This window comes from Gouania willdenowi, chromosome 7 (genome assembly GCF_900634775.1).
Source record: "Gouania willdenowi chromosome 7, fGouWil2.1, whole genome shotgun sequence".
NCBI lineage: Eukaryota > Metazoa > Chordata > Actinopteri > Blenniiformes > Gobiesocidae > Gouania > Gouania willdenowi.
The window spans coordinates 17,825,990-17,840,043 of NC_041050.1; the positions used below are offsets into that span (position 1 = coordinate 17,825,990).

The 14,054-nt window shown below is 38.5% G+C and overlaps 1 protein-coding gene across 3 annotated transcripts in view; it reads left to right on the forward strand.

Moving 5' to 3' along the window:
- The window catches only part of plxna1a (plexin A1a), a 339,887-nt gene that overhangs the window by 197,611 nt on the left and 128,222 nt on the right, over nt 1-14,054 (forward strand). For all 3 annotated transcript variants that reach the window (XM_028452103.1, XM_028452104.1, XM_028452102.1), the window contains 2 exons: nt 190-343; nt 1,745-1,844. In XM_028452103.1, the coding sequence (XP_028307904.1) occupies nt 190-343; nt 1,745-1,844 (254 nt within the window). The remainder of the gene's footprint in view (nt 1-189; nt 344-1,744; nt 1,845-14,054) is intronic.

Here is a 14,054-nt window from a genome sequence, read left to right on the forward strand (position 1 = left end):
CTTTACACACTTCTTGCAATCATTTTTTTCATAAAGGGATCCATGATAAATAATAATAAATAATCAAAGCAATAAAACTCGCTTCAATGCCATCAGTCAGTTTGAATAAAAGCTGGTAGACTGGTATTGATGTGCAGTGAGATGACTATAATGAACTGAACGGCTATGACTATGACTTCTTTCCTATAGTTGGTTCTTCAGGCACAGAACGTTCCCAGCCTGTCTGCCGGAGTAAACTGCTCCTTTGAGGACTTCGTAGAGACGGAAGGACGCATCTACAATGGACGGATTTTCTGCCTTTCTCCTTCAACAAAAGAGATCTCCCCAATTACAAGAGAATGGGGTAACTACAACTCCAGAGTATGATCTTTAAGAAATGACCTTTTAAAGCTTTTAATGACAGAAACCTGTCATAGAACTAATATTCCTAGGCTCCAAAAACCATATACTGAGCTGTGTGAAACATTTTTAGCAAAACAGAAATGTACCTCTTTCCTTAGCTATAAAACTTAAAATGGTTGTACTTTAAACTTTTTCCACCTCCAGGAGAAACATTGTGGCTCCAAAATGTAAGATGTGCCAGAAAGGACAAGTCATGCCACAAATAGAGGAAGCTCAGCTTTAAGAATCCCATTTTTTTGGTTTGGATTGCAGGGGTGTAAAGAGTACTGATATATTCTACTCAAGTAGAAGTACTACTTGAGTACAAGTAAGACATACATAAAATACTCAAGTAGAAGTAAAAAGTAGTTCAATTAAATAGTACTCAAGGTAAAAGTTACTATTTACTTTCACCCCCCACATTTATTTTTGGTAATAAATTTTGCCACGGGGCGCACGGTGGCTTAGTGGTTTGCACGTCCGCCTCACAGCAAGAGGGTCCTGGGTTCAAGCCCTGGGGTGGACACTTGGGTCCTTTCTGTGTGGAGTTTGCATGTTCTCCCCGTGCTGCGTGGGTTTCCTCCGGGTACTCCGGCTTCCTCCCACAATCCAAAAAACATGACTATAAGGTTGATTGGAGTCTCTAAATTGCCCATAGGAGTGAGTGAGTGGTTGTCTGTCTGTGTTGCCCTGTGATGGACTGGCATCCAGTCCAGGGTGTACCCCCGCCCAGCGCCCTATGAGAGCCGGCAGACCCCCGCGACCCTGATAAACGGGAATAAGCGGGTATGAAAATGGATGGATGGAAATTTTGCCACGGTTTCCTTGCATACAGTAAACATCTCATGTATAAACATAAAAAGGAAAAGACCAAATCTTGCACGACTTGGATCTGTATGAAATAAAAGGTTTGTCAAAACGTGCAATTATTTTTTGGATAAAATAATACCAATAAATACATTTTAAAAAGGTAATAATCTCAGGCTCTAAGTATAGCTAGATTTATAAACTCTAAAACTGTGAAAATAACTGGTATTTAATGCTGTTTTGCCGCCGTGCATTATGTTTAATCTGGTTGGTCAGCTATTATGTCATGCATTTGATTGTAAAACAAAAACATTATAATTTGAATAATTTTAACGGTTGGGTGTAGAAATGTAACAAAATACTTTACTTCTTTTGAAATGTACTAAAGTGAAAGTTAAATTAGTAATTTAGAAATATACTCAAAAAAGTGCAAGTACCCATAAAAGCAACTCAATTACAGTAGCTGTTACTTTCACCTCTGTTATGTTGTAAACCATTGATAATAATAGGAAGGCTGGATTAACAGAAGTTATGCTTATTATCCTTTTTCCTGTAGGTGACCAGCGGGTTATAAAGTTGTATCTGAGGTCAAAGGAGACAGGGAAGAAGTTTACGAGTGTGGACTTTGTTTTCTACAACTGCAGTGTTCACCAGTCGTAAGTATCTTTTTTTTTTTGTGTGTTTTTATTTTTTATTTTTTGTTTTTTCTGGTAACCCTAATCTTTAATCACCTGTGAATCCCACTATTGTAGCTTTGGTTATCACTGTAGCACAGCAAATATTAATAAGAACGTGAGTGTGGTTTTGGAAACGAAAGACAATATAAGGACAAATGGATTTCCAGAGCCCGTAAAAAATTCGACTCAGTTTCTTATATGGATTGCTTACAGCATATAAAAAATAAAAAAAACAGACTCCAAAGTCAACTGCATTATTCAATAATCTCGTCTAAGCAAAGACTACAAACTCATTATCAATAAACACGGGCATGTCATTCAGTCAGATCCAAACTTGAAAGATCTCTCCGAACCCCCTCGTATTATCTTAAAAAGACCGCCCAATTTAAAAAATATGCTGATAGGAGCGGACTTACCCTCACTTATCCAACCTCATTTTCTTTCACAAGTACCACAAGGAAATTATCGCTGTGGCCATGGCACTCATTGGAATTTCTCTCAAAAAAAAAAAAACAAAAACGTTCAACCATCCTAGGACAGGAAAAAGAGGTTATCACATGCAGTACCAGTAATGTGATATACTGTATATGCTGAAGTGCCCTTGTGGCCTCGCATACAGCGGAAAAACAATAAGACCTTTAAAAAACAGAATCTCCGAACACCGCTCAAATATCCGCAATCAAGATCAAAAAAGTCCTGTGGCAATCCATTTCACTCAAGCGCAACATAAATACAGTGGTATCGAACAGGTCCACTTACCCAAAAGAGGTGGTAACACTCTCCTGTTAAGGATCTTCACCTTTTCAACTGTGGTCTCCACATTGGTCACTACACCACATTAAGATCTGTCTAGGACACACCTACATAACAGAATATAACATGTCCACACTATATGACAGGTACCCTGATGCTTGTGTGGTCATGAATATTACATTTTATCTTAAGAATGTTATATTTGTGAATAGTGTAAATATATATATATATATATATATATATATATATATATATATATATATATATATATATATATATATATATATATATATATATATATATAGTGTATATAATAAGTATGAATGGTGACTGTAAATACATGTAAACAAATGTCTAAATGTATCATGTGACTGCCTTGTTCAATCAAACACACGGGTGTGCCTAATGCTAAGGCGTCCCCGAAACATCACGTTTTTTTAGTGTAAGTTGAATTAAAATTGGGCGCTAACTACGCAGTTGTGCAGACTTTTTTCATTGCATCTTTGGCTTTTTTGATCCTGCACACTGCTTTCAAAGGTATGTGCGTGTTTTTTTTTGATTGCGCTACATTGGTTTTGTATCGTACCCATTGGTAGTAGTGATAGAATGCTGCAGTATTACAGAGAAAAGCGTGTGTGACCTCTGCTAAATCACTATTCAATGTATTAAAGCTTTTTACAAATCAATTAGGTAATTAAATCTCAGGCAATGAAGGGACTTCTGGTGAGTGAAATAACAAATCGATTTTTATCCACACAAGAGCTAAAAGTGCAGCCAGGCTTATGAGAATAAAACATGCCTGGTGTGGTCTTTGGAAGTCCAGTAACACTGACGGGTTTGTAAACAGTTTTTATATTATTGTATGTCCCTTCTTGACTAAATCTCTTACTTGTGAAAGAAAGGAGGGGGAAGATAATTACTCTCACATGGCGTTCATAAAGAAAACTGCTCTCTTATTATCCAAAGAGTGCAATTTATTTGAATTGTTCTGATTGCTACGCACAGTCTTAATGAAGTACATGGAATATGTTGCATTGTAGTTATAGGTGAATACCTAACAATTTAACAAAGCAGTAGTTTTAAAAGCGACATTTTCCAAGCCATGAGTTTTAAATATAGCAGTAATATTTCTTCAAATTGTTTACTGTACCAGACAAACTAAACACCAAGGCATTAATTATGCTCTGTTTGTTTGTCTCCAGCTCTCTGCAATGGTTTTGATTTGAAACTATAATCCCACGATCTTTTAAATATAGAAGATTATAATGTATACCTCCTAAATGGCTCAAGTTTACTTTTGGATTACAAAAGTTTGCAGCTAATGCTCAAGTAATAACAAGTAATAAACGGTGCTGTAGCCATGAAAGGAAATAATAAAACTTTGGCACTTTTAGTCCATCGCGGTTCTCTCTTTGACTAAATCCAACTCTCGTATCACTCCGTGAAAATTTGAAACAAGGCGGTGTTGAGTGGAAGAGGCAGTGACCAAAGCTGAAGTTTAGGTGGACCAATCACAGCGCTTACGTTCCACGTCGCTGGTAGCTTCCATTGTTACTGTAGGTTACGTCCTCTTACAGTGCACGTAGGCGGCGCCCTTCTCCCGCGTGGGCGTGGTTCCAGCGCCTCTAACTGATTATCAGATTTTTTTCATCTTTCATATTTTGCTCAGTGATAAATGACACGTTTCTGTGGTGTGACACACTCATAACACAAATTGATTAATGATTTACACTGACTTTAAAGTTTGTTTATTATTTTTTATTCCTATTGAGTTGAAGAGTTTTCATACATTGAGAAGTATGACCAGAATTAAAATTATTATAATTTTTTTTCAAAAAACAATACCGCATTGTTTTGTTATTGTGAGCCTGTTATCATCTATTATATTGTACCGTAAACCCCGTGTAGTGTCCCACCCCTACATTTCATGCATTTTTTTTTTACATTTGTTAGCTTTTCGAATTCCATTTTCATGTCAAATTAATTCAAAAAAGTTATTGTCATATTGATAATTTACAGCAGCGTTTTAAAAACTGGACTGTTAAAAGTATCATCTTTAAGAACCCCAGTACCCTGGGATAGTTTTTGTTGTTGTTTTTAAGCACCACTGAAGAGACAATTGGTTGAAATAATCATCACAAATAAGGGGATTCCAGGTTTTCTGTGGTGTGCAGTAGTAAAGCAGGAGTGAGTTGTTAGACAGAAAGCCTCTGAGCAGCAGTGAGATCAGTTCAATAATGACTGAATGGATGTGTTTCTAACACTTGGAGCTTGTTAGATAAAGGTTAAATGAAAATAAATAAAACGCCATTCCCTAAATGACTCTTGGCTGCTCCTCTGAAGTCGCTGAGGGTTTCACGTTGCTGCACTGCCTCTACTGCTCAAGCGTATTCCAGCCTGGCACAACCTTTCATTTACTCCAGATTCGTCAATGCACCTGAAATGAAAATGCATCAGCAGTTAAAATGGATTAGTGTTTCTTTTGCCAAACCCGTATTAACTTTAGAGGAATAGTGATTATCTTCTAATATTTGTAACACTTTTAAAGGGGACATATTATGAAAAATCCACTTTTGCAGTTTTTTTTATCACATATGAGGTAACTTAAGTGTCAACCGGCACACAAAATGTGAAATAAATCCATCCAGTCGTTTTTTATGGTCTTAAGTCTTACAACACAGAGAAAATTGCTGTGTTTAAAATTTTCCAGATTTGTGATGTCACAAGTCAAATCCCTCCCCTCCGCTGGTAACTCCACCCATGGACTCTACCCTCAACCTGATGAAAACTTTTGCAAAAGTCCGCCATTTATTTTCTCGCTAGTGAAGGAGTGATGGCTACCGGTAAAACTAAATACAGAACTTTCCTGCTGCCGGTGCCATGCCTCCACAGTGAACATACACTGTAGTGTAAGCACTATTTGTTCATGCGGAGGTGTACTCCGCTCTTGTGGTTCGGCGCATTGGCGAACCTGTTATATCGCCTCGTATCGCTGATCTGACGTGTTTGTGACACAATGCGAATCGATTATTACGCGTCTATAGACACGCCCACTCATGAATATGCATAAGTAGGCACCAAAACATATTTCAGAACTGCTCAGAGAGTCACTTTTCAGAGGGCTAAAACTCTGGAAAACAGGTGAGTTTGGGAAAATCAACCTCAAATACTGCAGTATGTTTTTGGGGTTCTTAGAACAAATGGAGATGGGTGAAAAATTGCATACGTCCCCTTTAAAGCTGGAGAATGAGAGGTCATCCTTCAGCTCAGTAAACAAACTTAATTTTCCTTATGAAGCAATCAATGTATGTTGCATTTTCAAACTATTACTTAAAAGTGTGGATTTATAGTTGCTGTAAAAAATGACTCTTGCTTTTTGCCAATTTAAGCTGGGATAGGCTCCAGCCAAGCCAGCATCCCTGAGCAGGACGAGCAGGTACAGAAGACAAAACATGGCAATAGATTTTTTTATGTTACAGCTTTAAAAAAGGGGGAAAAAAACCAAAGTATATTTAGCTTTTCCGCTATTTATTTCCTTTCTACTTTATTGGAAGAAATGATAATAGGTCACATCTTCAGAAATATAACTTAGTCTTTCGGTGTTTAGGGTCTTTTAGCATCAGACACCTTTGCCCAGGGGACCCAGCCAGGCCTGATATGTTCCATCTTGATCCACGCTGTCTTAGTGGCATTAGTGATTTTTGTAATGGCTTTTTTTTGGCTCCTTATACCCAACATCTGGATCATATTGTGGAGTAACTTACCTTCAAAACCCTCTGTATCCAACCTCAAATGGGTTGCTTTGGGCTCTCCATCCGTTACTATAGCATTCTGTCAGGTCCTCATCCATCCATCTGGTCTACCCAGTGCACAGCAGTCAGTTCCAGTCAATTGTTGTTAGTTCTGCAAACAGAACCCGTCCTGCCTGAGTGTGGTCACTGTAATAGTATCAGAGAACTGGAGCAAGGCTTTCCACTTTGGATTGGATGATGTTGTAAGCTTTGGTTAAAAAAAAAAAATAAATTAATAGAAGAGATGGGGTTAACTGCTCAGAGGGCCTTGTTTATCAGTCAAATCCGATCTAAAATATGTGCTGTCATGCTACAATTCAATGCTTTCTGTGGCTGTGGTGTCTTGTGTTTATATGTTTTTGACTAATAGAGACATTCCACGTTGACGATGTGTAAACAGTATAAACACAAGCTCACATTGATGTTAAATGATTATCCTACTGATCATAGTTAGAAAAGTAGTTTACATATACTGTAGTGTGTATATACTGCGATCTGTGTCTGGTGTAGCTGCTGTCACCAGTATTCTGTTAGGATGAGTTTTGATGGTGATTTTTATTTATTAAGCTTCCGCATCATAAACGAGAACTTGTTCTTGTCCTGTTTTCATTCTTCCCACAGTCTGAACTCCCCACCCTGTTCTTCACCTTCCTTTTTACTTTCTCCCCTCTCCCTCCTTACTTCACCCATCTCTCTGTCCCCCTCGCCCCAACCTCCTTCAATCCTTTCTGTTCTCTTTTTTCGAGCCACTCTCTCTTTCATCAAGCCCTTTTATTGCTTGAGCTCCGCTCTTGGCCCCGCATATATCTGCATAGTAATAGGCCGTTAATTAGCTTGTGCTGGGGTGCCTGAGTAGTGATGGTCATAATAGAGTGGGCTTCAAGAGAGCTCACCTGGGCTACTTGTCAGGGCCTCCAGGCCTGGTTGAGTGACTTTGATCCATTTTTAGAGAACATGCGTGTGTGTTTCTGTGTGCGTTGAGTTTCTGCAGTGCAGCCTTGATTACCCAGCCCACCTAGTCCTCCTCTGTTTGCTGCATAAACAGGCGTGCTGCTGCTTAAGCCTTTGATGTTGGCTTTGCTTACCCCCTGAAGACCCCGCAGGACTTTAAAACTACAGTGCAGTTATTACCACAGCAGCTGAAAGATAAACCCACATATTATACTCCACTGCTCCTGCCTACCTCCCCCGATCAATCTCTGACCCTCGCCAGGAAGCTGGGCAAAGGTGTCTCGCCGTTCAGCAGCTGATTTTGGAGCTGCCCTCGTAAGCATAACAGGACGACTCGCAGAAGCAGACACAAGGCATAGAACCCACAGGGTAAAAAGCCCAGACATGCACATTGGGTAACCACATGAGCAGATGCAACAGGCACCAAACCAGGCTGCACGCACAAACAAACAGGTGCACACGCAGTCAGAAGCAGCGACACACAGACAGAAGGCATCGACTTGGCACAGCATATCACGCTGTGAGCTATATGCATACACTGTTACAATATTAGAAATTTGCATCAAAAAAGAGGTTTGGAATAGTTTAATTGAGCATGCAGGAGGAGGAATAATGCATTTTAAAGAGCAGAATGGAAACAAATGGGAGGGGGAGAGCAGAGAACACTCACATTCCCCGAGAGCAACAGAAGGAAAAACACAAATGAGTGAGGCACGGAGAGAGGGAAAGAAAGATTTTAAAGCTGAGTACTTGCGATCGAGACGAGGATTGTGCCCATTGTATCAGGAATAATGCACCCCACACAGCTAAAAGGTTAGCGCCCCAGCCTTGGGCCATCACCACCATTACAATATGAAAGGGCTGAAATCGAGGCAGTGAAAGGAAGTCCTCCAGGGAGGGGGCCGACGCATTCTCTGGCCCCCAGGAATGGCTCTCCTTTCCAGCCCTATGGTTTGTTATCAACCACTTCTAGATTTCACAGGAACCTTTTAGACTCATCTTCAGGGAAATACTTTGACACTCCTTATGCAACAAGCACATGGTAACAAATCTGATATGACAAAATGCACAAAGCTTTGTATTTACAGGCTAATTTCCTTACTGGAATCATCACAAGCATATCACAAGTATCATATACATTTGCGTAGATATAAAGCGTAGATTCTTCCATTTTTTTACAATATACACCATTCTAAGACACAACCATCACAGCAACAAAGTGACATAAACAAGCCAGCACTCTCACCTTTAGAGCAGTGCCATGTCTTACTGAATCCATATATTCAAGACATTCAAAAATCCAATGAATACAAGCATTTAGTCCAAAACATAGTAAAACTGCTGCAAAAAATAAAATGTAACGTTCTATTTAAAAGAAGAGAGCAGCTCTGCCAGGATTTTTCCTTACCTTTTTTTTTTTAGCTCTGTGAGGCTGACCATGTCATTAAAAATCAATCAGATAATGTTGTAAATTCATGATTAAATCAGGCCGTTGGCCAAACACAGTCACTGTGTTTTATGGCACTTAAAATATTTGTATGTTATGTACATTATATTAAGAATTTTATTTTTCAAATGAACTGTAATGCAAACTTTTGACCACTGTGGGGGGAATGCTGCCTCTGTCCCCCAGCAAATTCTGCGTATGGTCCAAAACAGCTATAGGCTCACATGTTTGTGTTTTAAATCACCGAACATGGGTAATATCTGTAAGAGAACAGTTAAAGGTACAATCATATTCTTACCTAAGTACATCTATAAATGTTGGTTCTTGTTCATTTCTTTTAGATGAGCAAGCAAAAGTAATAGGAGTGGACAAACTCTTTTAACAGCAAGATACCACTATCGGATCCACACAGGAGTGGTAACCATCTGCTTCGACCAATTTGGTAACAGAAAAATCACTGTAAAAATAATGGACGGGACAAGCTCCCCGGTGGAGTGAAGCTTTTATTTTTAGAGCTCCCCCTGCTGACTGGCTGCAGTATAGGTCATAAACCCCACCTCCTCAATGATAACGAATGGGATGTGGGTGAAACTGTAAAGTTAAAATACTTGTCACATAATGTTTTTCCAAAACTAAACTCTGCTGTGATCATTAGTTGTTTATCACCCTACATTGTGTTCATTTGCTATTTATTTATTTATTTTTCTCATCTGCACATGCTGTCAAAGGTCAACACTACAAGAAGTGCAATCATTATGAGACAGCAATGCATGTTTTGTTACTGCAATAAAATAAATTGATTTATTTTATTGCTTAATTGTGACCATCACCAGCCCTCCCTAAGGGAGGGTAATAAATCTTTTATTATAGGGAGGATATAAAAAGGGAGAGGATTGTGTTCATTTGCTATTTTTTTCTGTGAAGTTTCTTTTAAATAAGGTATTTGAGGACGGAAAAATTGGATTTTAAGTCAAATATGACAATGATTGACAGCTGCTGATTTTGCGTAGCTCTCTTTGTGAATAGAAGTTACATCGTGAAGGAAAGCCGAAACGTCATTTAACTTTTTCGTTCAGTTTTTTTGTCTTTTTTGAGCTGTCACAATGAGTTGTTCTACAGAAAATTGTTCTACAGTAAACTGTTCTAGCAGGAAAGATACTTATGTTCTTGGTGTAGCTGGGCTGCGTAAGTCATCAGGGCAATATGCTAAATGGGCGGGGCATGTTACCAGGGCTCCTCCCACCAGACCCTACTGCACAGACTCTGGTTCCAAAATTACAAGATGGAAACGCCCCTAAGCACCGTATTTTGGCTTCAGGAACGTTGACTGGAAACAGCTACAGTGCGCAACCCAAATCGCTCATATACTTTCAGAACTAACGTACAGATCACGGTAATGATAGTTACACCCCACGTTGTATCTTTCATTTATTTCAAAAGTTGATGTTTGTTTAAAATGTTTGCATTAAAATCAACATTTCAAGCCCCCTAAGGAAAGATGTGACTTTTTAGCATCTTCACAATCACTTTGAATAATTCAATCTCTGTTAGTTTGAGGATGATTGATTGTGTTGTTCTTGTTTTTCTTTAGTAAATATGGCCTGCTTTAATTAAGCTGAGAATTAAAGCTTTCAGACATACCTCTTTTGGACATTGACAAGGCAAAATGCAATAATATATTCCAATGACTCAGAGCCCCCCGTTGAGCGTCTAAACTTATTAAGCTCATGTGCTTCATGATTTAATGATCTATGCATCATTTTATTACGGCTCACTTTGGAGCTTTATTGAATGAAAAGAAGGCTATTTATAGATGCCATCTCACGGGCCTTTCGTATCTTTGTTTCAAGACTTTGTACACATGAAAAACTGACAGGAATCTGCGAGATGTGATGTCAAATATTTCAAATATAATTTACCATCCGAGCATTTTTACAGGAACTTTTGCTTCTAATTTGAACTCGATATGCCTTAAATTGGGTCAGTTAAACTGGTTTGTTAAAAGGCAGGACCTGAATTAAAATATAGTTGTATTGGTCTTTCATATGTCACATATCTATCCACAGCTTTGTTCATTGATTCAGGTTCCCTGAGAACAAAAGCGAGGTGAAGATGAAAAGGCATCTGACCCGGTTCTGCTGCTAGGCTTTGTTAAGTTGTAGGGGATTTTATTGACTACAATGCGGTAGCACCAACCACTTACCTGAGCCGTTTGGCATGGTATTGACAGCTCTACTGTAGGACAAGTCCCCACAGCCCAGGTGACCCTAAGGAATGGGTTCAATGTCAAGACCAGTGACAGCTTGTGTGTGGAAGTCTGTTTTAACCTTTAAGAGGGTGTATTATGAGCAGGCATATCCACACTCGCAGCACACATGCACGCGTTTCTGAAATAAGAAAATCAATAATCCTCAGGGTTAATAGTGAAGAGGAACTGGCTCACCAGCTCAGCTAACAAACATCAGGCTGTTAGCATAGCGTCAGACCAACTCTCTCCCTGTGGAAATCCACCAGCATTGATTAGAAGTCCGACTGCAGTCTGCTTCACCAGCTTATCTCTGACTCTGTTAAACCATTGGTTAGCCACCATCAAGCAGGTTCCTTTGGAGAAAAAACCCAAATAGCAGAATAAAATGCAGATAGAGGAACAATCCCAACAACATCAGTTTGTCTATTCAAGTAATTTTCTTCCAGTTGTGTGATTTTACTTCACTTTCACTTCACATTTCTCGTTACTGTGATAGGTTTGTTCTAAAATGGTCAAAGAACTTGCACTCACTTTGTCCAGTAGCTGCTCTGCTTGTAATGATTACTTTTCTGACGGTGACCTTTAAGTGTCACGCTGTTTAGGTTATACAGAAACAAACACCTTTGAATCAAAATGTCCTTTGACCAGAGGTATAAAGAGTACTGATATATCTAACTCAAGTAAAAGTACTGTTACTTGATTAAAATTGTACTCAAATACAAGTACAAGTAAGTCATACTTAAATTTATATAGTACTCAAAGTAAAAGTTACTAGTTGCTTTCACCCCCCATGTTTATTTTGGGTAATAAATCTTACCACGGTTGCCTTGCATACAGTAAACATCTCATGTATAAACTTAAAGGAAGAGACCAAATCTTGCACAATTGGAACTTAAAGCTGCACTACCTGAATCTTGAACCACAACAGAGGGGCATGGCTGAATTCGAACCGTAAATTCCACCCCCCTCTCTCTGATGATCCCTCCCAGTCTCCTCCTCTGGAAGTGCATGAAGTTGTGCACGAGCGCCGAACGTGCACACGCATATGTTGACAGTCTGAAGTTGCATCCAAGCATCTCTTTCTTTTCTTCCTATTTTTTTCTCTTTTTGGGTTTTTTAGCAGTATATGCAGGAGCAGGTATAGCGATCTTTCCTGGTGGGTGTTCGGCAGCCATGCTTTACTGAAAACAGGTTAGCACCGTACACGCGCTTCACTATATGCAGCCACTGAGGAGGCTCCTTCGTCTCACCCCTCCTTTCTCTAAATCCTGTGATTGGAGCTGGAGGAGGTGACCGCCAAGATTTTGTCTTCCGGAATTTTATTAACTAAAATACCTAATTATAAGGCACAGACAGCACGCAGACGTACGATTTTTTCAGAAATTATTACTTTTACGATATACTATATGTTTTTGAATTATAGAAAATAATTTGACTATCCCAGCTTTAATTTATTTTTCATAATGGCATATGTATGAAATAAAAATACAAGGTTTGTCAAAATGTGCAGTGCATTACATTTAATCTGGTTGGTTGGCTATGATGGCTTTTTTTTTTTTTTTTTTTTTTTTTTTTATACTATTATTATTATTATTATTATTATTATCTTGTTATTTTATCGAGTTTGCACATTCTAGTCTAACTACTGTTTATATTTATACTTATGTTTATACTTATTATCATCTTTTCTAGTTGATTGTTTATTATTGAATGTTTTCACTATTGGAGAGAGCACAGTTGACCGAGTCAAATTCCTCGTGTGTACAACATACACTTGGCGAATAAAGATGATTCTGATTCTGATTCTGATTCTGATGTGATGCATTTGATTGTTGCCTGGTTGTTTCATTTTTAAAATGTCCATTGATCATTTTAAAACAAAAAAAATATATATAATCTGCTCAGTGACAGTTAGGTGTAGAAATGTAATGAATTACTATATTTCTTTTAAAACATACTTAAGTACAAGTAAAATTACTGATTTAGAAATATACTCAAAAAAGTACCCATAAAAGCAACTCAATTGCAGTAATGTGAGTACTTGTAATCCATTACTTTCACCTCTGCTTTTGACCATTAGGTTTATACTTCCCGCATTCTTACCGTTTCTCTTTTCTAAAGCTGCCTTTTACCTCGTTGCCTTGTTTTTGCTCTTAATCTGTGTTTAAATATGTATACGTTCATTCTGAATTTGCAACTGTGAGAAGTAAAAAAAAAAACAAGTGTTACATAAAACCAGCTTATCTTAGTCGCCCAGCTTAGTTCACTGTAAGCCTCCAAGCATGAAGAATATGAAGAGAAGAGTAGATCACTAAGGAATGCTTCCCGCTCTCCCTCGGCTGTTTTCAGCATCCATCTTGGCCTTACTGACAGCTGGAATAAAGCCTTAATGCACCAGGCAGCAGCTACACTTGTCACTCTGACGTGATTTGACGGTAAACATTTGATGTTGTTGCGGCCATGTCGATACCCGCCTGTTGGCGTGTGATATGTGCCTCCACATTGGATGTTTTTCTTTTAATTTATTTCCAGTTTCTAAATTTGAACAATTTTATTGCAGAGGACAAAATGCCAGCCTTCCTTCAATATTATTCAGGCCTATTCATAACTAGCCACTAAGTTACTGATGACAGTTGTTGTTGCCATTTTATGTAGGTCAATCCACAACTTGTAACACGGGTGAACAATGATTGTCTCAATGAAATAATTATGCTAATTTATGTCGAAAGTTACCAGCACCTCTAGAGGGATGTAAACAGAACAATTGGAGCATGGTTCAGATTACTTGTCCTTTAATCAATCCAACTCTCTCTTCTAAGGAACAGGGTAGCTTTACCAACGATCTCAAGGTCTACATTCTCCTTCGACATGACAGGCTTTATATCAGTAGCTCGACCAGACCAGTATACAGTGAACAAGGGAAGTTAATGACCATGGTTACATGATGTTTTTTTTAATTCGGAATTAGTTTTTGCGAATTAAATCATTCGGAATTAAAA